The sequence below is a fragment of the Podarcis melisellensis genome (genome assembly GCF_964234715.1).
Source record: "Podarcis melisellensis genome assembly, chromosome: 5".
Taxonomy (NCBI): domain Eukaryota; kingdom Metazoa; phylum Chordata; class Lepidosauria; order Squamata; family Lacertidae; genus Podarcis; species Podarcis melisellensis.
The window spans coordinates 24157780-24185503 of NC_138537.1; the positions used below are offsets into that span (position 1 = coordinate 24157780).

The window sequence follows — 27724 nt, forward strand, 5'->3', positions numbered from 1 at the left end:
CCCGTGTAAACCTAGCTTGTCCTCTCTGACCGGCAGTGCCTCTCCAGGGTCTCAGAAAGGGGTCTTTCCCTCATCTCCTTTAAATCATAGATGTTAGGGATTGAAACCAGAGCCTTTTGCTTGCAAAACATGTGATCATTCTGCTGCAATGTGTTATAGGTTGCGTTGCGTTTGGCAAAGGCTGTTCTATAGTTAGGCCAGATGTTATGGGGTTTTTTTTTTTTGTTTTCTTTGCAGATCCAAAGGAAGACAAGCTTCGTCCTGAGAATGGTAAATTGGTCCTCAGCACATCAATTTCTCCTTCATTTTGAGCCCTGCCTTTTCTTTTCTTTTTAGTCTTGTGCGACTCCACACGGGATTGGGTGTGAAATCTAGGCAGTATAACCCCAGCTCAACCATAAACTCGAGAGAATGTGGGCACCTTGCTATTCCTCAGTCTTAAATCATGGTCTGTCAAATGGGAATGTTAACAACCTGCTTTACATTGCAAGGTGATGATCAATGAAATGTGTATTGTGACACACTGAAGGTGAAGGCCGACTTGTGTGCAATCCTACTGTTGCCTATGGCGAACAGGTTTTGCAGGCTTTTTATTGCTTCGAAAGCTTGCAAAACTGATCCGAAGAGTGGTGGCGGGTCAAAAAAGGAAAGACAGAAAAATTTACATCACAGGAAATGATGCTACTCTCACTGTCTGTCTCCAGCCTCAGGCTGGATTTATGTCAGCACTTCTTGTCCTGTTTCTTCAGCATCTCGTTGTTCCAAGATATTCTTTGGTTGCTTTGTGTGTGTGTGTGAATTTGTGCTTTTCCCTTGTGAATATCAGCACACAAATACTTGCAGCAGCTATTCCGGCCTGCACTCTGAGGCATCTGTTTCCAAGTTTCCCATTTTAAATGGCAAGCTGTAACCTTGACAGGTAGACAACCCAATCGATGGTTTAAACTGGCAAGCTCTTCTTCTTTTAACCTCTAGCAATGCTCCATTGCTGCTTATTTGCTGGGTAGAATCCAGATGCGCACATTCCCCACCCTGCTCAATTTTTCACAGTTTACTATTCCACTTTTCCTTCAGCAATGGAACCGCATGGGCAGGCACTGGCTGTTCCTTTGAGCCTGCCTCCCTCCCTCCCTCCCCTCACCACGTTGTGGCTTTTATTCTATTCTGACCACTATATTTTTAACGCTGTGAGGCTGAGTGCTCCCCCACTGCACTCCTAAGGCACAGGGGCATTCTGTCTAAAAACAAAATCAGGCTTGTCTTTGGGCAGCCCACAGTAAGCAGACAAAAGCAATAATGGAATGGCAGCAGGCTGGTCTAGATAACGCATGCAAATCCATGGAAGTAACTAAGCAGTGGCGTAGCGTGGGTTGTCAGCACCCGGGGCAAGGCAAGCAATTTGCTCCCCCTAACCCATGGATTTTGCGCCCCCTAACCCATGGAGCGCGCCCCCTCCAGATGTTGCGCCCGGTGCGGCTGGCCCCCCCTGCACCCCCCACGCTACGCCACTGTAACTAAGGCAAGGCATTTTGGGGGGAGCTCAAAAAGCACCTGAATGGCCATGCAAAGAGGCCTACACCAGGCTTGATAGCACAGTATGTCTCCTTGAAACTAAGAGCCACTGAGCTCATGGGAATATCTGTTGATAACCAGTCTTAAGACAGTTCTTTGCCAGCTTGAGGCAAAATCATGTCAATTTTATTTATTCCCCCCCCCCATTTTTTTAAAATTGATTTTCCAAATTTAAAACAAACAGACAAAAAGAAAAGACATTACAATATTAGAAATAGAAACAAACATATAAACACCTAACTGTTAAAGGCCCAATTTAATTTACATTGTTAAGTGACTTCCTCAAATCTCTCCTAACTGAATTTCAATAAATCTCATTGTAACAGTTTTCCAATATCTACTTTTCAATAGAATTTACTTATTCAAATTTCTATCTTCCTTCCTTTTCATAATATTTTCAGTCCATAATGTTATAGAATTCAACATATTTTAATCCTAGGCCAATTTGGTACTTACAAGTGATTCTACTTATGTGATATTCGAATATCTAGCTAAATAGTCCTTAAATTTCTTCCACTCTTCTTGGTGTTCCTCTTTTTTTTTATCGCGGATTCTTCCAGTCAGGTCGGCCAGCTCCAAAAAGTCCAACATCCTCACCTGCCATTCTTCCACTGTTGGTATTTCTAAAATCATGCCAATTTTAAGTGACGCCTTGCAGGCTCTGCAAGATCTGGCATGATTTCGGGCAAGAATTCACCCAAATGGAGACTCTCTTGCCCAAAATCGGTGCTGCTGGCAGAGGCAGTGGTGCAAGCGGGACACCCATGGGCCTGAAGCAGCATCCTCACCTTGCCTAACGACCGGACTGGCTTTGCTTGCCAGTGTACATTCACCAACATGTGGAACTGGAGGACCAGTCTTCCTAAGGGCACTTCCAAGAGAGATGGTTTGGGTGTTGATGGTCTAGTGCAGTGTTTCCCAACCTTGTGCCTCCAGATGTTTTTGGCCTACAACTCCCATCATCCCTAGCTAGCAAGACCAGTGGTCAGGGATGATGGGAATTGTAGTTCAAAAACAGCTGGAGGCCCAAGGTTGGGAAACACTGGTCTAGTGCAGTGTTTCCCAACCTTGGGTCTCCAGCTGCTGTTGGACTACAGTTCCCATCATCCCTGACCATTGGTCTTGCTCGCAAGGGATGATGGGAGTTGTAGTCCAAAAACAGCTGGAGACCCAAGGTTGGGAAACACTGGTCTAGTGGCATCATGCACAAACACAATGGAACATGTGCAATGTCTCTGGGAAAGGGGTATTCCCCCCACTCCAGAACATCTTGAGCTGCACAGCTGGCCCTGCCATCAGCCCATGTCCACTGGGCATATGGATGGGCACAAGCTGCGGCACCCTGCTCTTTGTGTACTGGGAAGGATTTGCACACGCCAGGAGTAGCCAGCATGGTATCCTCCAGATGCTTTGAACTGCAACTCCCATCATCCCTCACCATTGGCCACACTGGCTGGGTATGATGGGAGCTGTAGTCTGAAACATGTTCAAGGTATCACAATTGGCTGTCGCTGGCCTGTTGCTACTTCAGCATCCCCAGACCTAAATAAGCGATGTGGGTGTGTCCTTTGATTCAGACCTTAAAAGCAAGAACGGACCAATTTCCTAACCCATTCTCCTTGTGTATGTTTAGATATCTACGCCGTCTGGTACGAGGACCTCAGCTGCTTAGACATTTTGTGCGACACGGAGGTATTGGTCACTCGTGGCCTCTGCACATTTTGGTCAAGGCATCCTGCCAAGTCAACGTCCCCTTTCCCTTTCAGCCAAATCAAGGCTGATGCCATTCATCTTTGGGTGATCCTATGGGAACATTCTGGGCAACGGGGTTTGAGATTTGAAATGGAATTAATCTCTTGCATTGTACATTGTATTGTGTTTTTTCCTTTTTCTTTTAAGTTTCAAGAAGACTTCTTAAAGCTGTTTCAGGAATCTCTACGTACCCTTTCCAGCGTTGGTCCACCAACTATACTAGCCTTTAGGCCAGAATCATCGAGAGAAGACATTCATTTTGAGGTGGTGTCTCTATCCATTCTGTGGTTTGGGCATGTAGGGTAACCAGGGAGATGCGTGCGTAAAATAACACACAGGGAAATGTGTGATGCATTGCACACTTTTGTGCAAACCTACAGTGTAGTGCTTTTGAAGTGTCACCACATAAGAATGCATGTGTTTGTGTGACTGAATGTCCCATTTCTTCTAAACACACACACACACACACACACACACTTCTCTCTGATGTACTAACTTTCTGTAGGTAAAGGTAAACCCTGACCATTAGGTCCAGTCGTGACCGACTCTGAGGTTGCGTGCTCATCTCACTTTATTGGCCGAGGGAGCCGGCGTACAGCTTCCGAGGTCATGTAGCCAGCATGACTAAGCCGCATCTGGCGAACCAGAGCAGTGCATGGAAACGACGTTTACCTTCCCACCGGAGCGGTACCTATTTATCTATTTGCACTCTGACGTGCTTTCGAAGTGCTAGGTTGGCAGGAGCTGGGACCGAGCAACGGGAGCTCATCCTGTCGCTGGGATTCGAACTGCCGACCTTCTGATCAGCAAGTCCTAGGCTCTGTGGTTTAACCCACAGCGCCACCTGCGTCCCTTTCTGTATGCATATTTTCTATATACTTTCTGTATGCATACTTCTGTATACTTTCTGTATGCATATTTCAATATGTGACCCCAAACCCCTGCCACCAGCACCTGCATCTCAGAAGGGGCTATACCACATACTTTTTAAAACATACTGATTTGCTTAGGTAAGTAGCCTAAGAAGAACGCCGCATAAAGACAAAATAAAATGGTAAGGAGCATTCAGAAGTGGAAGAGTTGAAACTATTTGGTGTCTAGAGGCAGGTGTACTCCAGAAACATTTGTGGGGAAGCCTCATCCTGTGTCTAGATTGCCGTTTGTCACGCTTTCCAGGAAACAGATGGCTCTAAGATCCTTAAAGAAATTAGATCATTTCCTGTAATCCCTTGAGAAAGGGAAAGGGAAACAAGACTCTCCAAGCCATCCTTGATGTTAATCAAGATTAACAAGTCTGGATTTGGGAGAGAAGACCAGGAAAGGAACAACATGTCATATAGTTCAGTGGTCTTGGTGTGTTACCGTTTGACACCACCTGTTCCAGTAAAAAATGAGAGCTGCAGGCAAGTTGAAGAAGTGTATGGGTCTTTTTTTAGAAATTCTGCAAGGAGTTGAGGAAGCAAGCTCTGTTGAACTGATAGCGGAAATTAGATTATTGGATTGAGAAAAGGCACCCATTCTTTAAACCTTACATTACTTTCCCTCTCTCCATTCAGCATTTTGCTAGCCAAATTTTACATTAGTCATTTTTAAATTTATTTTTAAAAGAGCATCCACATGAATTGCCTGAGCACTGTAGTAAATTCTGATGAAAATCCATTACAGAAACATCGCCATTTCCAATTTACAGGGTGTGGGATGGGTAGGGAGAATAATAGTATTATTGCAAAAGCCAAAATCTACCAGGGTTGAATGACCTCCTTGCATCACCTCTTCTAAGGTGATCAATTGAGGATTCGTTTAAGAAAAGCAATATTCTGAAATCCAAGGGTTTGAGATTTTCCCCAGGAGCGGGAAAATTATAATCATTTAGTGTTTTCATTACTTACTTTGTTGGAGAGATGAATTAGTCATAATTATCTGTAAGAAAGAAGCAGCTATGTTATTTCTGTATGCGGAATTGACTGATTCTGGCATTTTGTTTGCATAAAGTTTGTTCCACAGGTTCTTATTAAAAGGGCACAGTGCCTTATTGTCTAATGATGTACACAAGTTGCTGGTATGTACCGAATTTTGAAGTAATACTGACGGAACCTGCCAAGTTCCAGCTCTGCTTAATTTAGGCACACAGAGTTCTGCCTGACTTCAGTCTGGAGATGAATCTCACAACCTTGATATTGTATACAGGAATCTCAACTCTCTTTTTGCATTTTGCAGAGTGAGATGTTGCATGTTATGGACTTTTAGGACGCAGTCCTGTGAAAGCTAAATACTTATAAATCTCACTGATTTCCGTGAGAGTGAGCTAAGCACAGATTTCAACTCTCCCTTCAAAGTAATGGGACTTTTAGGAGTTATTAATGGTCATGCCAAGCTGCTCGCTAAAATAATATCTGCCAGCTAAATGCAAAAAATGTAGCCTCTGGGTTGTAGCCAAAATATGTATTTGCAATATTTTATTTAAATGCCTTAAAAGGAAGCGTTGTGGGAATAACAGGAAGGGGCATTCTTTTAAAGCCATCCGAGTTTGTCAGCTGTAGCCTGAGAATTTGCATGTTCAGCATTCATCCTGTTTCTGCATTTGAACTTGAGGGTGGCTGTGGTCAAAATGACTTGCTCTCCACTGTCCAAAAAAAATGAATATACTGCAGGGCCAAGGGAAGATATTCCCACCTGCTCTGCAGTCTTTTCACAGCACCTGAATGAAACTTGAAGACAGCAGTTTGAGAACCTCTGCATTATGGGGATAGAGATCTGAGAAAAAGCTGGGAAGTAGGGATCATTTGCTTAGCATGATAACTAGGTCATATCCTTCTTCGACAAACTTTCACCCTCCAGATTTTCTGGACTGCAACGCCCATCAACCCTATCATTTTAAATAAACTTTTTCATAATGCTTTTTTCCGCTTCAGAAACTTTTCACGATTCTGGGGACAAGCAACCAAAACAGGAGAGGACTGCACCCCAGTTCCCACCCTTGCCTAGCCCTGCAAGCCCTTCCTTCGTTCAGTTTCCTTTCCCTGCTCCTTTGTTCAGTAGATGCAGCCTTCAGTGCTGGTCACTTCGTGTTATGAGCAAATGCAATGCAGTAATTCTAATTTTCGATTTGGATTCATGGCCTCTATTTTATTAGGGATGGCAAACCCGACAACTTTAACATTGCCCCCTGCTGGTCGTTCGCTGTAGCGCTGCATTGAATTATTTCTGCTGCTGTTCATTCTTTCCTTGGAGCTTTGGAAAGCCAAGGGGCTGCTTGTTTTCTTATGCCGTTTACAGAAGGAGGCTTAAAATAAGCCTGTTCAGATTGCTTGCTGTGGCTTTTTAGCATGCCTTTGGGGACAATTCATGCCCAGGTAATACAAAAAAACCCCTTAACACAGGACCCTCCCCTCCATTTTCCTCATCTACTTAGTTTTGGATGGAAATGAATGCTGTCAGGTGACTTGGAGGGCTTCAGTTTCACTTATTTACACTCTGAGAGGTTTAAAAAATACTTAATTCTGACCGAGAGCAGAGTCTTGCACATTGTTGTTGCTGTTATTCCATTTTCAGTACATGCTTGCACCTTTAAAACACATTTGAAGCACATCCTTTCCCTCAAAAAATTCTAGGCACTGTAGTTACCGGGAATTGGAACTCTGGGAGGGAATAAGCTACACGTATTTATTTTGCTTTAACTTTTGAGTTAAGATGATACAGGGGCAGGATTTGTGTTTTACCAGATGCACTGCGATTTGTGCATCTGAGGCTTGACTATGACAAAATCATAGGTTTGTAATGACCAGCACCAGCATACCTCACTCGCCTCAAAGTTGCCAAAATGGCTAAAAACAGTTGCAAAAGAATCTGTTGCAAATGTAAACATTACATGTCGTGAGCTGGATCCAGAGCCGGTGCACCAACTCCTAGGAGTGGGGTGAATTCAGCCCCCTCAAAATCTGATGGTACAGGGCTGGGCTCTGCGCTTGGCCTCCTCCCGATGATGCGATGTTGCATGTGCATTGCGGGCATGATGTCACACGTGTGCGACACATGCTGGGCCCATGACATCACATGTAAATGCTGTGCACCAGGAACCACCTCCATCCCACCCCCCAATATTCAATGCAAGATTGCGCCTCTGATCCAGAGTTACTCTCAGCAGAGTTCTGCTTGCTCTGGAGGAAGGAGATAGGATTGTTGATTGTTCCTTCCCCGCCCACGCCCACCCCCGCTTGCCACTCATGCTGCTTGGGGTGGGGACATGACCTTCAACCCTTTGGAGCAGCTTGCTAGGTAGCACAGGGGGCTGCATAGGGAAAAAGAAATTGGCTAAAAGAGCTCCCCCATCCCTTCTCCAGTGGGGAAGTTTTTAATGTTTGATGTTTTATAGGGTTTTGAATATTCCGTTGGGAGCCGCCCAGAGTGGCTGGGGAAACCCAGCCAGATGGGTGGGGTATAAATAATAAATTTATTATTATTATTATTAATTACCTCCACAGGATCTTGGTGCCTTACATGAATGGAAAGAGCCCTTTTGTCCATGGAATGACCATGGATCAGACCCAATAAAACAGACAACAGGAATGAAATAGCTGCAAAATAAGAGTACAAGAATGGGATCATTTCTCCTTTAAGCAAATCTAAAATGGGGACATTTGGGGTGACATACTTAGCCCCCCCAAAAAAAAAACATTGTAAAGGGCTTGGAGACATTTCAGCTGCCTTTACCATGGGCTAGAGCACTTTTCAGTGCTCTAGCCCATGGCTAGATCCCTTTTCAGCCTAGCTACTTTTCAGGCCTAAAAAGGATTAAAAAATTACAATCCTAATATTGAACTTTCCCACAAGGTGATTGTTTGTCATCACTAACATCTTCAAAATGTTCCATTTTCTCTCTGCAGTTGGAAAAACACTATGGAGAAATTTGTGAGTTCTGTGGCAGCCCACTGAGGAATTATCCGTCATTTGAAAGTCTAGAACAAATAGCAGAATATGGAAACGTAAGTAATGGGGAAATCATCCTAATGGCATCGCTACAAAGTCAAGGGCGATGTGGCCGCGAGATAACTGTAGGATCTTGCCTTCCAGCTTTTCTGTTGCCAGCAGTGCAGAGATCTTCACGAGTTCATTGTCAATGAGAAAAAGCGCTATGCGAAGGAAGGAGTTCAGCTGATTGATATCACCACTAAGCAGGTCGAAGGAACTGCGGAAGAGAGGAAAAAAGCCAGAGAAAGAGCTCGCCAAAGGTATTGTCAGCCGGCTGGTGTACATGCTATTTTCAGGAACAATTTTGGTGACATTTGAGGGCAAGCCAGCACTTCTGAAGTGTTTTGCAAGAAAGAGCAGGGTAATGATTACAGTGGTACCTTGGTTCTCGAACGGCTTGGCTCCCAAACAAATTGGCTCCCGAACACCGCAAACCCGGAAGTAAGTTTGCAAACATTTTTCAGAAGCCGAATGTCCGACATGGCTTTCGCGGCTTCCGATTGAGTGCAGCCTTGAGCTGCACCTTGGTTTTTGAACGGTTTTGGGAGTCGAACGGACTCCCAGAATGGATTAAGTTCAAGAACCAAGGTACCACTGTATATTGAGTTTTGAGCTTTCCTGCTATTTCAGGAGGTCTGGCCCTGATTCATAGGCTTTAGCCAATTGTTACGCACAAAATGTGCAGCCAAACTCTCTGTTATAGAAAAAGACATCACTGACCAAGGCCAGGGTAATCTGCAGCAGAGGAGCATCTCTTCTGTTTCAGTGGCTAAAAGATCAGCTAGTCACCTTGCCAGCCCTCCAAGAGCATCTGGAATTCAACGTTTAAGAAATTTGGGGTTCATGCCATGTACGTTTTGATTTTGCAGGTTGAAGGAGAAACAAATGGCCCAACTGGCTGTTCACCTCCCGAGAGAGAAAGCAGAGAGAGAAAAGGACGTCTCTCCAACTCATGTCTTTGACTGTGAGTTCTAATTTTTCTGCAAATTATTATGGACAGTACTCATTAGTGGGTGAAACCGTGAGAATGGCTCTTATATAGCAGAGATTGAAAACTGGCACATATTCACTCTTACACTAGAATCTTGCCCTGTCCCCAGCCAGATGAGGGTCAGAGTTACCCATCCCTGCATTAAATGGTCTCTTGGGTCAGATCTAGCATGTTCCTACCAATAATAATAATAATAATTATAATTATAATTTATACCACGCCCATCTGGCTCCGTTTCCCCAGCCACTCTGGGAAGCTTCCAACAAAACACTAAAATACAATAACCTATTAAACATTAAATACTTCCCTAAACAGGGCTGCCTTCAGATGTCTTCTAAAAGTTTGGTAGTTATTTTTCTCTTTGACACCTGGTGGGAGGGCGTTCCACAGGGCGGGTGCCACTACCGAGAAGGCCCTCTGCCTGGTTCCCTGTAACTTGGCTTCTTGCAGTGAGGAAACCGCCAGAAGGCCTTTGGCACTGGACCTCAGTGTCCAGGCAGAACGATGGAGGTGGAGACGCTCCTTCAGATATACTGGACCGAGGCCATTTAGGGCTTTAAAGGTCAGCACCAACACTATGAATTGTGCTCGGAAATGTACTGGGAGCCAGTGTAGGTCTTTCAAGACCAATGTTATATGGTCTCGGCGGCCGTTCCCAGTCACCAGTCTAGCTGCCGCATTCTGGATTAGTTGTAGTTTCCGGGTCACCAACACACCTAGATAAGAGATGTGCATTGTATTTTTTTTTAACTCTCTGTTTTATTGTTTCAGGTTAGTAAACAGGTTCATTTAAGACTCTTAATATAAACATTCGTTGTAATTTTTACCTTGGCTGCTAATCCAATTTGTGTTGCTGCTGTGTTTTGCTATAATTTCTTTATTCGTTTTTAACTCCATTATAGTGGTTTTTAATTTCATATTGGGAGCCACGCTAATAATTTGTATTGAAGAGCAAGCTATTAAAAACCCAAATGAAACAAAATAAATCTGAACTAAATTGAAATTGGTTTTTGTTCTACTTAGTTCAAGTTTATTAAATAACCTTTATTGAACAATATTCTGTGCTGCTTCATGTTCCCTAGATACTCGGCAACTCAGCACCATTTCCTACTGCCTGTCCCAATACAGACCTTCTATAACAGGCTGGACAAAGATGCCTCTCCAGGGAATTAAATTCCGAAGTACCATGAGCCAAGATGCTAGCTACAGCATCTCTAGCTGTGATTTCACTATTGCAGGTGGAAAGGTAAGCACCTGGATTTTCCTGCGCTGGAACCCCATTAATGGACCTGCTTCTTCTTCCAGGATAAAAACATTCATAGGACAGAGCATTTTGCATTTGACTATGGCAACAACTGCACCACACATTTAAAGCACCATAATACCACTTTTTTTAGGGATGCGGGTGGCGCTAGGGATGCGGGTGGCACTGTGGGTTAAACCACTGAGCCTAGGACTTGCAGATCAGAAGGTCAGTGGTTCGAATCCCTGTGACGGGGTGAGCTCCCGTTGCTCGGTCCCTGCTCCTGCCAACCTAGCAGTTTGAAAGGATGTCAAAGTGCAAGTAGATAAATAGCTACCGCTCCAGTGGGAAGGTAAATGGCGTTTCCGTGCACTGCTCTGGTTCGCCAGAAGCGGCTTAGTCATGCTGGCCACATGACCCGGAAGCTGTACGCCGGCTCCCTCGGCCCGTAAAGTGAGATGAGCGCCGCAACCCCAGAGTCGGCCATGACTGGACCTAATGGTCAGGGGTCCCTTTATCTTTACCTTTAATACCACTTTAAAAGTCATGGCTCCCCACCCCCACATCCTGGAGACTGTCGTTTGTTAAGGATGATGAGAGTTCTTAGGAGACCTCTGTTTCCCTCCCAGAACGACAATTCCCAGAGTGATTTAACCACCAGTCCCTCTTCCTATGGAACTCTGGGATTTGTAGTGCTATCAAGGATGCTGGAGCAGCAGACTTCCTGTATTTGCAGAGGGTTGGGTTTGAAGCCACTTTCCAACTGTAGGTTTCCAGCTTTTGTATGGGCAGGGATTGGTTTTGGAATGGACTTTAGCTGCTAGCAGAATGCAGGCTTGAATGTTTGCCTATGTAACATCCAACCTGGTTGCCGCGGAGGACAGGCCTGTGACAGCTTGACTGAGATCTTGCACTCTGGTGCCTCCATTCCCAGAACTGTCAACTATTAACCGTCACTTGGCTACAGGATCGCAGAGCTGGGAGGCAGCAGGTCTGACTAGAAACTCATCAACTCGTAGAAGGAGAAAACTGGGAAGGGACAATTCAGTCAGGCAGCGTAGCTTTTTGTTACCTAATCCCACCACCCTTTTTGCATAGTGACCTTTTTCTTCTTGCCTTTAGTATACCAATTCTCCTGAAAACAAAATATCATTTTAAAGTACGTGTCTTGTTTTCCTTTTGTGTGCAGTTGCTGAAAAACCAGTTCTTCCAGCAATACTACAAAAATGGTGTGAAGTTTCTTACCATGTTTCCAGATGGTAGTGCACAAATATTGTATCCTTTTTGTGGGGTTTTGGTTTTTTTGACTTGTGGCGATATCTGAGGCACATCTTTACAGTATTGAGGGTATAATTCAGCCAAAGCTAAACATATTTTAAGTCCCATCAATTTCATTGGGAAAAGGTTAAGAACTCAACTCAAATTCAACTATGCGTGTAACTTTACCTCACCTTTTAATCACCCTGTCATGGTCACAGTCAATATTGTGGTAAAGAGGATGGTTTTTTTCTATTTCTATCTATGCTTATACGTGAGGAGCAGATTCCCGTCCTCCTTAGTAATATTGTGAATGTTGGACTAAGGAATTAGTGCTTTACAAAGCTATAAGGAAGTGATCTTTGTGCCTGCAAATGTCAGGGCTGCTATACGGCTTTGTTTCCCATCAGTGCATGTCCCATAACTTCCCCCTGAAATCCTGTAACTTTTTATACCACAACTGTTACGGGGTGCTTTTGTCCCGCTTTGCTTGGGCTGTAGTGCGAGAGTAACGCCCCCACTGATGGCAGTAATGCAATACCGTTGGAGAAATATTACAAAACTAATAAAACAGAATATGTGGATGTTCCAGTATAAATCCACCGCTATTACTGTATCAGTGACGCATTGCAGAATGCACCTGCGGAAAATCACCGGTCTGGAGGGGTCCCAAGTGTTCACATGCTGGGACTTGGAAAAGAGCAGCTATTACAGGTTATTAGTAAGCTATTAACTATGCAATCCTAAAGTCATCAAGGGCAGTGGTTCTCAAAGGGTGTGGTGCACCCCTGGAACTGGTGTGGCAGTGGACAATCAAAGAAACATTTAAATATTTCAGTGCAGTGCAGTATACTATAGTATCAAAATAATGTTTTTATTTCCAGAATATGCATAGATATTCAAGAGCACTGCTTATTCTTCTACAGTTCTCCAGAATCTATTGTCAACAAGGATTTTCAACTAATATGAAAGATCGGAAAAGAGAAAGGCTTCGTGTTGATGAGATGAGAGTTTGTTTGTCTGTCTGAGATTAGGCCTAAGAAGCAAGCTCATACGTCTCACTGAGTTTGTATACCTACTTAATGTAAAAGGCTTGCTTATAATTATATTTGGGGAACGACCCATGTTCTTATGTAGCTGCATCCTTTTATACTTTCTGGACGTCCCATGATCATATTATAAAGAAGTTGTGTTCTGTGTTATAAATCAGGCACCACAAAGAGTCGGGGTTTTTGTTCTTATGCAATGTATTTCTTATCAGTTAGAAAGGAGCGAGCAAATTTTTATTCTGAAAGTGTTGCCCAGAGAAAAAAGTTGGAGAACTCTGCACTAGCAGTAAGCCATACCGAATTCAGTGGAATATAACTTCTCAGTAGGTGTGTATAGTGTTGCACTGCAAAGGCTTTAACGGCTATTAATGGCTCATAACTGAGTCTGGGGGGAAATGGCTGATCATGCTACTAGATAAAGGTGAAGATGGAACTAGATAAAAAGTAGCATGTTCCAACTCCAAGCCTGGCAACCGCATTTTGGATCAGTTGAAGGATTTTCCTAGGAGCTACTATTTCACTTTATCTATTGAAGGCGGTGGGTTTTTGCTGCAATCTTAGCCACTCTGTTTTGCTATCACACAACCCTGGAAGGGGTAGTAACAGTGTTTGTTTGGGGTTGTTTGCTTGTTTTTATTGAATATTTTATTGGGTTACAGAAGTACACATAGTGTTTCTGGTGTTTGTTGTGATATGGATGCAAAAGCATAACAAAGTAGGACTGAATCGTTCAGAAGTGGTATCCAAGAACACACACGCACACAAAGAACTAATCAGTTGAAGCCATGCACACACCTCGATAACGCGACAACGTTCCTAAGCAAGTTAATGGGCCCATTGGAACCTTATCTACATACAGCTACCCCTCTGGAAATCTGGCGATTATCATTGTACGAAGGAATGAGGGTACAGGCTACATTGCCATAGTACAAGACGACAAGCCTGAGAATGCAGAAATCCAAGCAGTGTTCGATTCCTGTGGCAATGGGACTTGCTATCATTCAAATGGAAATGTATGGTACGTTCAGTTCAATCAGTCTGGTCTTGTTGTTTTACATTTAGGTTGCAAAATGTATACCAGTGTTTTGTACTTGTAATTTGAAGGGTGGTCAGGACCTCATTTTCTAATTCAAAAACATATGCAGTGTCCTTTGTTAACCAAATGGCAAATATAGAATACTGGAGGTTACTGGTGAACGTAAAAATTCCAACTGAACTTTAAAAATGGATTTCCCGCCGAGAAAACCACAAGAATTGGAAATTTGAGAGCCATTTCGAAAGGTTCACGTTTGTTCCCAGAATAGTCACATGTTTCAGCCCTGCTGTGAGAAAGGGAAGTTATAAGACAGAATGGCGTTTTAGCTGCTGGGCCGTAGCTTCCTTTCAGCAGAGGCAGGCTGGCAGAATTAGAAGCAAGAGGAAGAGGTTAGCGTCTGAGCAAGGGACCATGACTGAATGCCAGTCAGGGACAGAGCAGTAACCTGGGTGCAAGAACAGCCTGACAGGAAGATGTTCATTACATGAGGTTTGTCCCATTGCAACAACACTGCGCTGGGAGAAACGGCATCCTCTGAACTTGCTGAGCTCCGGGGTATTAAAAAGCCCAGAAGCCAAATTTGTAGTTCTGCCTCCTGATGAAAGAAGTGCTAGGTGAGAAATTGTATGGGTTTTAATCAATCGGTTAGCTCATTAAATACATTTACCGTATTTTTCGCCCTATAGGACACACCGTCCCATAAGGCGCACCTAGTTTTTTTGGGGGGAAATAAAGGGGAAAAAATTATTCCCCCCCCAGGTGTGGGGCTGGGGCGGGGGAGGCCCGAGCTTCCCCCAACCCCAGCCCCCAAACAGGCAGCTCTCTGCAAGCCGTGGGAGCCCAGCGCTGGCTCCTGCTGCTTGCGGAGAGGTCCGCGAAGCCTGGACGCGCTGAGCTCAGCGCGCGCAGGCTTCGGCATGCAGGCGACTCTCCGCTGCTTGCGGAGAGGTCCGTGAAGCCTGGAGAGCGAGAGGGGTCGGTGCGCACCGACCCCTCTCGCTCTCCAGGCTTCAGCGAAAGCCTGCATTTGCCCCATAGGACGCACACAGATTTCCCCTTCATTTTTGGAGGGGAAAAAGTGCGTCCTATAGGGCGAAAAATACGGTACATTTTCTTGTAAGTAAAGTCAACCAGTGCCAGTGTGGTGTAGTGGTTAAGAGCGGTAGTCTCGTAATCTGGGGAACCGGGTTCGCGTCTCCGCTCCTCCACATGCAGCTGCTGGGTGACCTTGGGCCAGTCACACTTCTCTGAAATCTCTCAGCCCCACTCACCTCACAGAGTGTTTGTTGTGGGGGAGGAAGGGAAAGGAGAATGTTAGCCGCTTTGAGACTCCTTCGGGTAGTGATAAAGCGGGATATCAAATCCAAACTCCTCTTCTTCTTCTTCAACCTTTTTTAAAAAAGAAAACACGTCCCGTGTTTTCACATTGACGAATGCCTATGCCACAGCAGCTATATTAGAAAAGGTACCCCCCTCCTATGTCAAAAGAGAAGGAACAACACTTCTGGGATGGTGTCTGTGTCAAATTAATTGGGGGCAGCTTGTTAGCCAGTGAAAAGGTTTTTAATTGAATAATTAGTTAAACACTATCCTATTTATCTAGCAATGGAGACGATGATCCTAAGAGTTGGGTGGGGTAACTGTTAGCAGGCAGGCTGATTTTTGATGAGGCAAGTGACCCCAGTGTGGAGGCAAGCCAGTATTCGGTTTTTGTTGATCTGAACTTAGAGCTTGCCCTTGTACCTTCGCCATTTCCCCCCTATTTGATTTGGCAGTACAGTGGTACCTTGGGTTACAGACGCTTCAGGTTACAGACTCCACTAACCCAGAAATAGTACCTCAGGTTAAGAACTTTGCTTCAGGATGAGAACAGAAATTGCGCAGCGGCAGCGGGAGGCCCCATTAGCTAAAGTGGTACCTCAGGTTAAGAACTGTTTCAGGTTAAGAACGGACTTCCAGAACGAATTAAGTTCTTAACCTGAGGTACCGCTGTATCTGGATGTGAAGATATTTTCAGACAAGGGCTTGGGCTGTACAGCCAGGTTTTTCCCCCTTCCCTTTCGGAGGTCCTCTCAAGTTGTTATTTTCCACATTTAGGATAAATGTTACGATTCGAGGAGGACATTATTCAGACGAAGCTGGCAACAAAGTGAAAACGTGGATCTGGCCCAACAATTTGCAGAAGTGTGTCTCGAGAGCACCGTTTAAGCCAGTCTTTCTATCCTTGAACCAGAACGTTGGTGTCAGGATAGTTGAGCAAGACAGAGTAGCCATTTCTTTCCTTGCAAGGGGCAAGCAGGCAAAAATCAACATAGGAGCAAAAGTAAAGGTACTTTATTTCAGAGTTAATATGGGGGAGAGTGGATGAGTTTACATGTTCTCAACAAGAGAGGGTGGGATTGTTTTGGGGGTAAATATAGAAAACGTTTTCGGAAAAAAAGGAATGGAGCAGTTTGCTTCGAACTTACAGAGGTATTTGAAAAACGAAGTTAAATTGGCCAAAGACTGACACATAGTTTATCTGGTTTGTACAAGACAATGCCTATAGTTCAGCATCCCTTGACCAAATAAACCAAAATGTCAGTCAGATGGAAGTTGGGGGTCCCCCCCCAGTGAACAAAAAGAGGGAAACAAATTATAATTTCAAAAAGATTTATGAAAGCATTTACTTGTATGAATTTGTATAACCAAGAATTCAGGTTGAGACTCAAGTGATGTGGCTTATAGGATAAGTTAAGAAAAAAGCAGACTGAGAACAGGCCAAGGAAGAATATTATATAAAGCTTTAAAATTAAAAATCTAGTAGGTAGAACACTCTTCAGCCATAAAGTTTAAGAATTGCTTATGTAATTCTTGTTTATGTAAGAATTGCTTATGTAAACACACTGATCCATGCAGATTATCAGTGTGCCCATAACTGTTCTTGAACTTCTCTCAAGCACACATTGCTTAGCGATATAGTTCCATACATTAAATTTCAGCATATTTGAAAACGAGAGCAGGAACGGCATGCTTTTTTTTTTAACAGGGAGTGCAAGGAATAGCAGTTTTAGAGAATAAAAGGACACTGGGATGGATCCATCTAAGTTCTATTCAGAATAGATCCATTGAAGTTAATGGACCTAAGTTAGCCATTCCCATTATTTTCAGTGGGTCTACTGTAAGTAGGAATAATATTGGACATATTAGCAAATGTTAGAGAGGTTTCAGCAAATGTGGTGCCCATGTGCATGTGAAGAGGGAAGTTTCTGAAATACTCATCTGACCTGAGTTGGTTTTTTTGCTATTTCTGCAGTTTTAATGAGGTTGAATAAAAATAAGGTTGGTGTTTTGTTTTTTGAAAGCGACTTTTTAAAGGCTTTGGGAAGGGAAAACTGAAGGTGGCTCATCCACTTAATCCCATGTTCTCAAGAGGGTAGATATTAGTGCTCTTTGAACTCCTCATTCCTTTTCCAATTTGTTTTTGGCTTGTTTTTTGTGTTTTGTTTTTTACATTATTTCCCCTCCTACTGGGAAGCATGAGAGGGAAATTAAAGTGAACCAACAATGCCAACTTCAGGGCTGGCGTAGTTAACCCCTGGCCTGAGGGCATGCCAGGGAATGGGGAAGTTCTCCAAACCACCCTCTTTTTAACCTTGCCAACATCAACAAGGTCTGACCATCAGTAAATTCCAGGTAAGAAGAGGGAATCTGGTCCTTACCTCTCTTTACACTCGGAGAGAAATAAGACAGCAATGTTGGTCAGTCTCACAGTAACACTGATTTAATTTTCCTTGATTTAAAACAATACTCACTGTTAGGTTTCCTTCCCTGTGCAACCTTTCTGACTTTGTGCAAGCGAGAACTGCCATGTGACTGGGAAACTACATTAACTCCCTGCTTTTTTGCTTCCTTAAAAGCCGCTCGCTGAGCATCACCCATGGCCGAAGTTTGTGTCTGAAGATGACCTCTTCCTGTTTGCCTGCCGGATAAAGATTCTCCGCATCTTTGCTAAACTGCAAGGGTGTTTAGATTTTCCTAACAACAACTGGTGGGCTAAGCTCCAGCTGCCTTCGTTTCTTTTCACTAAGGCTTTGAAGTTAATGAACCTTTGTAAGGAATGTGAAATAAGTTCTGCTCTGGACACCTTAATCATGGAAACATTAAATTCACCAGCCTGATCATGATTATGTTGTATGAAGATACTTGTTTCGTTGTTCAAAGGAATATTTACTGTTATGTTGAATTCTAGAGGTATCGGAAATCAGATCTCAGGATTCATTTAATAACAGTTCCATTTATGCTGGTCACATAACACGCAGTACCTTCTTATGTTATACAGCAGAAAAAGGGGACACTGAGCCTACTTTAGGCAGGAAGTTAAATTAGATTGGCATTTTAGTACCACCCAACTATGATTTTGGTGCTGTTATGGTGCTGTTATAGAGTCCAGACTCTAATTGAGGAATTGAGTTTAGACAGGTGGATTCATCCATTGTCACCCGAGACAGACAGATGCAACTGTAATGGTCCTGGCAGCATGGCTTGGATCTTTGTGAGGTTTACAACGATTCTTATCATAATTGACTTTGTACTGTGGCATTTCACAAGCAATTGAAGGGTGTAACAATACTAGAAACCAATTGCTTATGTGCCATGCCTGTCCAGTTTCCCTGAATAGCCCTGCATGGCCACTAATTTCTGTTCTCCGTCTTGTTAGAAAACAGGCAGCAAGTCAATGGAAGCAACAGCTGTATGGGATGTCCTCCCAAGAACAGGGCGGGGGGGTGGGGCGGTTAAGTTTAACAATTTAATAAATAACAATATAATACAGCAATAAGGGTAGGAGAAGAACATAAAGGCTGGAGATAGATTTGGGTTTTTATTTAAGTTTGTTTATTGATGCTTGGATTAAATTAACTGCATAGAAATTGTTACTTAAACTAGACATTTCCCCTTCCAGCTCGTTTATCTAGCCACATGTGGATCCAGATAACCAGGCAAAGAGGAACATATATCTTACAAAGGGAAGGTAGACTGGATAACACCACGTACAAAATTCTGTGTTAGGATAAAATTATTTGCACACTTATTCCCAAAAGGCACTTATTAAAAAGAACACTAAGAGGGGAAATATATGCAGCACTGTTTTCTTAGCTCACTGTTGATCTCTGCATCACCAAATTATGGTTAACTGCGCAGTAGTGGAATAGATAGAATAGGAAGAAAACTTGGGTGCGCATTTGGACTTTTTCTGCATTACCTTTTTTTACTGGTGATCAGTGCACAATAAGCTTTCCATCTGCTTTATGGTGGGTTTCCTCTCTTCTGCCTTGAATCAAGAAATGGTGAGTACCCCTCTGAAACTGTTGAAGGGAGGAGATTTAGGCAGTTGATCCCCAGATGAATTTCCTCCGCAGGGTAAGTCACTTTGGTTTATGATGTTGAAATGGTTCACTGCCAACCTGTTAGACCTGTGGGGTTTTATTTGTCCCTTTCCCTTACACTTCAACATTTTGACCAACTGGGTTCTTATATCCTTGCTGTATAGCGAATAGATAAAAGGATTTATCAGAGAATTGGCTTCTCCTAAAATGTATAACAAATCCTTCAGCTGTGAGCTCAGGATGCAGGAGGTACAAGTAGCTTTCAAAATGGCAGCTACATAATAAGGGCTCCAGAAGAGGACAAAACAGATAATCACAATGAGGACTGTCCTCAGAGCTTTGAAATGGCGGAGAGGAGCAGTAGGGGTATCTGGGTGCAAGCAGACACGCTGGATCTGTTTCTGATGAAGATAAGCAATCCTCCCCACCGAGATATGTAAACAGACCAAGGTCAGCAAGGCAGGGATATAGATGCCAAAGCAGATTATGTACAGGTAGTCACTCTTGGCTGCTGCCAGGACCCCACAGCTACCTGAGAGTTCACTTTGTTGAAGTTGTGAGAAAATAAGTGGCATGTGTCCTACCAAGAAGGAAACCGTCCACAGGACAACAAGAGAGAAGACTATAGGTTTCTTGCTCATCAGTGTAGGGTAATGAAGAGGCAGCTTCACTGCCAAGTACCTGTCCAGAGAAACCAAAAGCAAGGTGAGAATGGATCCAATGCAAGGAGTGATGCTCATGCAGATCCGCAAGAGACAAATAAACAGATTTCGGTCAAATAGTGCATCTGTTGCATCATCCAAAGCTTCCCCAATGCACATCACACCAACCAGTAGATCAGCAGCTGCCAAGTTAAGGATGAAGACATAGTTTCTGCTTGGTTTCTTCTTTCTCAGCTGACAGATGACTATGATCACCAAGAGGTTGGATGATGGGATGAAGACGCTTAAGAAGGCATGTAGCACTGTACACAAGGTATCCGGCATTTTCTTTGGGAAGCAGCGGTGGAAACTACTGGGTTTAACATATGCGTTGCATACGCAACTTACATTCAATCCACAAGAGGCGACATCAGGCTTGGAGGAAACATACTACCATTGAGGAACTGGTAGAAGTAACAGCAGCAAGAAGTGATGATCCAGTGTCTAGAATCCATTGGCTCTGCTCTGCTGGTCAGATGGTTCCTTTCAAACTTCTGGGCAATGTTTGCCATTGAGAGAGATTGCCAGCATCACTGTAGCGTCCGAGTTCTTTTCCCTGTGTGAATATAGGTTTTTCTTTTTCACCTAGCAGAGGTGTGTCTGAAGATGCATGAAGGCTTCGGGCACAGTGAACTCGTTGGCTTGAGGAGGAGGGGGAAAACACCTGGGGCGGGCAGTGCAGCCTTGTTCAATCAGTTCCTGAAACTGTCTTTGACGCAGAAAGATAAGGAAGGCATTTGACAAACAGAGTGGAGAAACATTGTGAGCTCCCCCCCCCCCACCATTAGGCAGCTGAAATGAGCTCGTGCAGTTTTAAAAGCATGCTCCGTATGCATGCAGGAAAATATTCCTGCGTGTTTATGCTATTAATGTCAATGGAGTCAAATTATTTGACCTGGGGTAGAAAACATACTTCAGTTACTATGGCCAGAAAAAGGTCATTGTTTCCAGTTTAGTGGATATTGGATGTAAATACAAGGCTAGGATGTGAACTGGTAAAAGCTCACCAGAATCCATGCTTTCCAATACTGGTTAACTGTGTTAAAGTAAAATGGGGGCTTAGTACTTCCTACATTTTATTTAGGAATGCAGTCTTGGTGTATTTCCTTACTTGGATTATTAAGTCCCATTGAACTCAAATCTCTAATAAGACAAGAATAGGATCACACTGTTAACTTGACTAAACACTTTTAAAAAATCAATTGTTCTGCATCCTCTAGCTGTCTTTCAGAGCAGGGAAGGCTTGGAGGTATATCACCTGCACTGCCTGAAACAAGTTCTAAATTCAATCCCAGACAACTCCATGTATGGCTAAGAGAGCCCTCTCCTTGAAAACTCTTGCCAGTCAATGTAGAAAAAATGCTGAACTAGCTGGATTAATACAGTGGTACCTCAGGTTAAGCACTTAATTCGTTCTGGAGGTCTGTACTTAAGCTGAAACTGTTCTTAACCTGAAGCACCACTTTAGCTAATGGGGCCTCCCGCTGCTGCCACGCCGCCGGAGCAAGATTTCTGTTCTGATCCTGAAGCAAAGTTCTTAACCTGAAGCACTATTTCTGGGTTACCGGAGTGTGTAACCAATAGCTGTCAAGCGTCCCTTATTTGGCGGGGCAGTCCCTTATTCCAGCGCCATGTCCCGCTGCTGTCCCTTGTTGATGATGTCTCTTATCAACAAGCTACTGAAGGTAATGGGGCCCTTTCTATGTCCAGCTTGCTTTGTCAACAACAAATTGTTTTTTTGTGTGTGTTGAAGATATGCTATATGGTAATTTATGGACCTAATAGGTATCTAAAGCCATTTGCACGCAACAAAATAGGTATTTTATAAAAGTAATTGTTGATCCCTTATTTTGGCTGCTGATCCCTTATTTTTGAGGCTGCTGGTCCCTTATTTTCAAATCTGTAAGTTGACAGCTATGGTGTAACCTGAAGGGTATGTAACCTGAAGTGTATGTAACCTGAGGTACCACTGTATTCTGACTCTGTGTAAGGGAGCTTCCTAACACTTGCATGTTTTAGGTTGCCAAGAAATCTTGCATTTTCCTTCTAAGTTCAAGGGTATGCGTTTGAGAGTTGTGATTTAGGACGGGTAAAAAAAGAATGTGGCATCTTTGAGGCATTTTGGTCTGAAACTCCTGTCAGCCCCAGACAGGATTGTCAAGGTTGACTGACAGTTCAACAGCATCTGTTCTACACAGAACACTCGCAGGTTTCCATCCTCCAGAAATCAATGTTTTGCAATGACACTGCAGTATAAAAATGACAGTAGAGGACAAAGAGTAAGAGGAGGGGTGGTACAAGAAGGGGCAGAACAAATTAGTAAATCTCCTCCATCATCCCCCAAAGCCAAACCCAGCTTCCGGGCAGTTATAGAAACTAAGTCTGTTGCTTATATTTCTGAGAGTAACCAGAGCAGGGACCCAAATAGAGAGGGACAAGAACAGATAAATTATGGAAAATTGGGTGCTGGAAAGAATAAGCAGTCCATAAATAGTTGCAACAAATAGAACTGTGCTCTCTGTTAAGGTTTGAGAGGAAAGAGAATTTTATAGTGTACGGACAAAGGTATACCCAACTGTGCTATATTTAGACAACTGCAAGGAACTGGTTCAACTCAGGACTCTAATATGTTGTCAATTTATCCTCTGTCCAAACAGTATTTTCATTAAGTTCACATTTACTGCACTTTCCAGTTTTATTGTCAACCATTCCAAGATAGGCATCACTAGCGACTACTTGTTAGTGGCCACCAGAAGAGTTTCAGTAATAGCTCTGCAAACACTGCTTTGGAGAGATTGTACCTTGTGGCTGTTCCTAAGCAATTCACACAGAACATCTGCCAAGCTTTTAGGGCCTGCAAGCCTCTAATCCTAGGTCTTTAAAACAGTGGCTAGTTACAGCTATGAGAAATAGGGACCCAACAGGATACAGCTCATAGGACCATCCTGCAGAATTGATGATGTACTGCCTATTGATATTGTCCTCCAAGAAGTTTCGACTGGAAAAAATAAAAAGAAAAGGGGTGGGGTGGGGTGGGGTGAGGAGAGGAGAGAGACAGAAATAATCTCTTTTCAAAGGTATTACATGAAGTATTTTTGTATGGTTTCAAAACTGCAGCACCTTGAAAACAGGAAAGGCAAGGCAACAGAATTTAAGGTTCTATGAAGTGGGAAACAATCCATTTTATAATGGAGCACCAAAGTATTATTTAATCACTTTGATTAGAAGCCCAAAAGAATATTGAGGAAAAACAAGTACCGTATTTTTCGCTCTATAGGATGCACTTTTCCCCCCTCCAAAAATGAAGGGGAAATGTGTGTGCGTCCTATGGAGCGAATGCAGGCTCCTTGGCTTTGCCGCGATGCGCCTGTCCTGGAAGCCGGAGGAGGAACAGAAGGGTCTCCTTCTGTTCCTTCTCCAGCTTCGCTGAAGGGCGCTGCCCCTTCTCCCTCTCTGAGCAGCACCTCTCCTGTGAAGGAGGGGCGCTGCGCAGAGAGAGAAGGCGCAGTGCCCCTTCAGCGACACGTCTGTCCTGGCTTCTGCTTTAGCCCTGCGCAGCCTCTTTGGGCAGGGGGAGCCTTCATCCCGCTGCCCTGAAGAGGCTTGGTGCGGTTACCCCAGAAGCCAGAACAGCCACACGGTATCCCAGAAGCCAGATCCCTCTTGCTGTTCTGGCTTCTGGGGTTCAGAATAATTTTTTCTTGTTTTCCGCCTCCCAAAACTAGGTGCGCCCTATGGTCCGGTGCGCCCTATGGTGCAAAAAATACGGTATATGGCTTTGGGTGCTCAATAAAATTGTGTGTGAATTCACAATTGTGTGTGATTTCAGTGGGACTTTACTTTTTCCAGGGCCAAACCCTATGGTGTTCTCAGTCAAAGATTTGTGAGAGTCGCGTACTTTTGGCTTACTGAAGACCAGTTATGAAGGATTAAACAAGTGACGTTTCCCATATTGCAAGGGTAGTAAGTCTTTAGCCTTCCAGATTTATTTTTAGTTCAACTTTATCAGCGCCAGGTGGCACAGCTAATTGTCAGGGACGTGTAGTCCAGCAATAACTGGAGGGCCACAGGGCGTCACACGCCCACACATACACGTAGACTGACAGTATACAGAACATTATTTATTGTTTAAACTCTCATTTTGTTGTTTTAAAAATACTGTGAGTCAGGGGTGGCTAACCTGTGGCCTTTCAAGTATTGAACTACAATTCCAATTAGTCCCAGCCAGCTTGGCCAGAGGTCAGAGACGATGGACAATATTTGGAAGGTCTCTCGTTAGCCACCCATGTTGCAGATCAGAAGTAGAGAACCTGATCTGGCCAGCAGGCTATTCTTTTAGTTCCTACCCCTTGTGGGCTGAATTTGGTGGGCAAGGTTACCCACTGGAAAACTGCCTGATGTCACAGTGATGTCACCAGGCTTGCAAAGAACTCTGTGTGGTGTTTTGAACCAATGCTGGATCAGCAGATTTGAAGTCATGCCCTATGAGCTGATGGGCAGTGACTTCAACCATACCTTTTGCAAGGATTGGCCACACAAGTGCATTCTCCAAGGGCAACCAGATCTTTATGGAGTTATGACTCTTTGCCCCATGCCTGACATCAGGTGTGGGAGAGGTGGGCATTGTTTCAGGTAAACAGTCTCGCAGGCCCAACTTGGACCTCTGGCACAGGTCCCCCACCCCGCCCTCCGTTGTAAATAACTGAAATTAAAAGTAACTCTGTTATTAAAATTTTTGAATTATGGTGCTGGAGGAGACTCTTGAGAGTTCCATGGAGTGCAAGATCAAACCTATCCATTCTTAAGGAAATCAGCCCTGAGTGCTCACTGGAAGGACAGATCGTGAAGCTGAAGCTCCAATACTTTGGCCACCTCATGAGAAGAGAGACTCCCTGGAAAAGACCCTGATGTTGGGAAAGATGGAGAGCACAAGGAGAAGGGGACGAGAGAGGACGAGATGGTTGGACAGTATTCTCGAAGCTACCAGCATGAGTTTGACCAAACTGCGGGAGGCAGCAGAAGACAGGAGTGCCTGGTGTGCTCTGGTCCATGGGGTCACAAAGAGTCGGACATGACTAAACAACAACAGTTATTAAAATAAATGAATGCTACAAGTAAAAGGGCTTTGGAATGACCTAGTATAAATTACGGGAACAAGCATAAATTATGCTGGTGCTAGAATGTGAAGAACGGAGGTAATCACAAGATTTGTATCCATAACAAAGAAAGGTTTCCCTTTTGTTTACTTGAATACAAACACTGCTTCCAAGACACCATACCAAACATGTTAAGAAGGGTAGGAACAAGCAGCTATTAACCTTGTAGCAGGTTAATGCCTGGGAGTGGAAGGCTTGACATGAATGTGGACAGGAGACGGCCTGGGACGAACCTGGCTGCATGTAGCAAAATAAAATTATGAAGGAGAGGCTAAAGGACCACAACCACCAGTCAGTCTCTGTCTCAAATGCAACTCGTCCCTGGTTTCAGGATTCTCTCTTGAACACCCCTTACTCATTGCCGGATTTACGTATAAGCTAAACAAGCTATAGGTTAGGTCCCATGGGTAGGCAAACTAAGGCCTGGGGGCCGGATCCGGCCCAATCGCCTTCTCAATCCGGCCCGCGAATCAGCGTGTTTTTACATGAGTAGAATGTGTCCTTTTATTTAAAATGCATCTCTGGGTTATTTGTGGGGCATAGGAATTCGTTCATTCCCCCCCAATATAGTCCAGCCCCCCACAAGGTCTGAGGGACAGTGGACCGGCCCCCCGCTGAAAAAGTTTGCTGGCTCCTGGCTTAGGACTTTCTTGGGGGCCCCCAAAAAATTTAGAGGGAAAAAACCTGGATGTACATTTCCAAAATATAAGTTCAACAATTACTTTGATAAAATACATATTTTGTTATGTGCACATGGCTTTAGATACCATTAGGTCCATAAATTACCACATAGCATATATTCAACACACAAAAACAGCGACAATTTGCTGTTGACCAAGGACAGCTGGACATATAAAGGGCCCCATTACCTTCAGTAGCTTAGGGCCTCATCAAAATAAATCTGGCCCTGCCCCTACTTGAGTGTTAAATGCCAAGTTGATTAAAATTCTAGTTCATTCTCAGAGTAACTACCTCAGTGACTAGTACATCAATAAGTCCTCATCTCTGTTCTACCCCAGATTTCCAAGTGGGGCAACAGTGGGCTCACTGCATGGCCAGAAGCTACAAGAAACCAACTTCCTAAGTGGGAAGAGATGCTTAACATTGTGCTTTTTACACAGCCCTGTTGCAATGCCATGAAGCTAGTTTTAAAACCATGCACTCTCAAAGCAGGAAGGTTCAAAAATAGTGTTGATGTTCTGTACAGCTACAGTTTATGGAAATTAACAACCTAGCAACACACCTGAGCAACCACAAACACAGGTGCCACTCTGCTTGCTTGATACTAAAACTGTTTGTTCACATGGAGGTACATTTATGCATGGGAAAAGAAAATCCTTCCTTCACAAGACACATTCAGGGTGAGGGGAGGACTATACTGAATGCTGAGAGTTGGGGTGCATTTCACTGGTTATTCAAAAGGCTCAGGAGCTGATCAGCAGATTTGTCAGTAACATTTGATGGTCTGTAATTTACAACTCAAGCTGTGTTAAAGCCAACATGCACATGTAACTCATATCCATCAAGTATCAGTTTCACTCACATACAAACTGAAAACTTCAAAGACAAATCACGTCACAAGATACTCAAATTAGAAACAAAACAGGTGAATGAGCATTAAAAGCTTGTATTAATGTTAGCTACATATGGATGAAAATTGCAGGCATTTTAGTTACTAAATAGCTTTTCATTCCCTAACTCACTAGACCAACAGTGATAAAATAACAATAATAATTTACTTGTACCCCACCCATCTGGCTGGGTTTCCCCAGCCACTCTGGGTGGCTTCCAACAAAGATTAAAAATACATTAAAATCTCAGACATTTAAAACTTCCCTAAACATAACCCTAAACTACCCTAAAAATATACAGCTTTTCCAACAACATAGTGGCATAAAACCACTTACTTAGATGAAAATGCAATACACTACAGAATAAATTTACTGCAGTTCCTGTTGAAAAGTACAATGTGTGCTACAGGTGACAAATCACTTATTTGACTACTCCTGCACAGGTTTCCTGCATGTGGAGACTTCTTCCTCATTCTGATTATTGGTGCCCAAGTTCCATCTTTCAGTTAGTGTGTCACAATAATGATTGTTTGCATATGCTTGCCAAATGCTGAGGAAAAGATGCTGTACATCAAATGCTTTCTCGTGAGCATCAACATTTTATGAACTTCAGACTTGCATAGTGCTAGCCATCTACTTGCAGAAAACATTTCTTTTTTAAACGAAACCTATGACCTTTCTACAATTTGGCGACAACAGACACAAGAAACCAATTTTTAAAAAATACATTAGAAAAACTGAGCTCCCCTCTGCATTTACCTGGGCTTCCTAGTCTGGCTATGGAAGAGGACAAGCCACTGTTCATTTGTGTATACATATGTATGCCTATATGTAATTCAAGGCTTCAAAATGTTACCTTGTTTCAGTTTAATTCTTCACATATATCTCATTAAACATGTGATATAGAAACACAGTGTGTGTCCCCCAAATTAGATTCTATTTTTGTTTTGCTCATTCTAATTTTTTTTTAACCCAGCATTCAAGTCTAAACAAAAGGATGAGTTATGTTTCCGCCACCTCCAGCTGCTTCCAAGTAAGTTACTGTGTTGGAACTGAGAGTGC

General features: G+C 43.5%; 2 protein-coding genes across 5 annotated transcripts in view; one reads left to right on the plus strand and one right to left on the minus strand.

The window, feature by feature from the left end:
• ERICH6 (glutamate rich 6) overlaps positions 1 to 18034 on the plus strand; it is a 32758-nt gene extending 14724 nt beyond the window's left edge. For all 4 annotated transcript variants that reach the window (XM_081911019.1, XM_081911016.1, XM_081911017.1 and 1 more), the window contains 11 exons: positions 238 to 270; positions 3206 to 3264; positions 3472 to 3588; positions 8208 to 8306; positions 8395 to 8552; positions 9162 to 9256; positions 10366 to 10529; positions 11716 to 11801; positions 13692 to 13850; positions 15966 to 16197; positions 17768 to 18034. In XM_081911019.1, coding sequence (XP_081767145.1) covers positions 238 to 270; positions 3206 to 3264; positions 3472 to 3588; positions 8208 to 8306; positions 8395 to 8552; positions 9162 to 9256; positions 10366 to 10529; positions 11716 to 11801; positions 13692 to 13850; positions 15966 to 16197; positions 17768 to 18028 — 1463 coding nt within the window. In that variant the 3' untranslated portion in view covers positions 18029 to 18034. The remainder of the gene's footprint in view (positions 1 to 237; positions 271 to 3205; positions 3265 to 3471; positions 3589 to 8207; positions 8307 to 8394; positions 8553 to 9161; positions 9257 to 10365; positions 10530 to 11715; positions 11802 to 13691; positions 13851 to 15965; positions 16198 to 17767) is intronic.
• Positions 18035 to 18421: 387 nt separating this feature from the next.
• LOC309369894 (glucose-dependent insulinotropic receptor-like) lies at positions 18422 to 21407 on the minus strand. Its single transcript, XM_081911333.1, has one exon. The coding sequence runs from the start codon at positions 20218 to 20220 to the stop codon at positions 19186 to 19188; it is 1035 nt and encodes a 344-aa protein (XP_081767459.1). The 5' UTR covers positions 20221 to 21407; the 3' UTR covers positions 18422 to 19185.
• Between the last annotated feature and the right edge of the window lie 6317 nt (positions 21408 to 27724).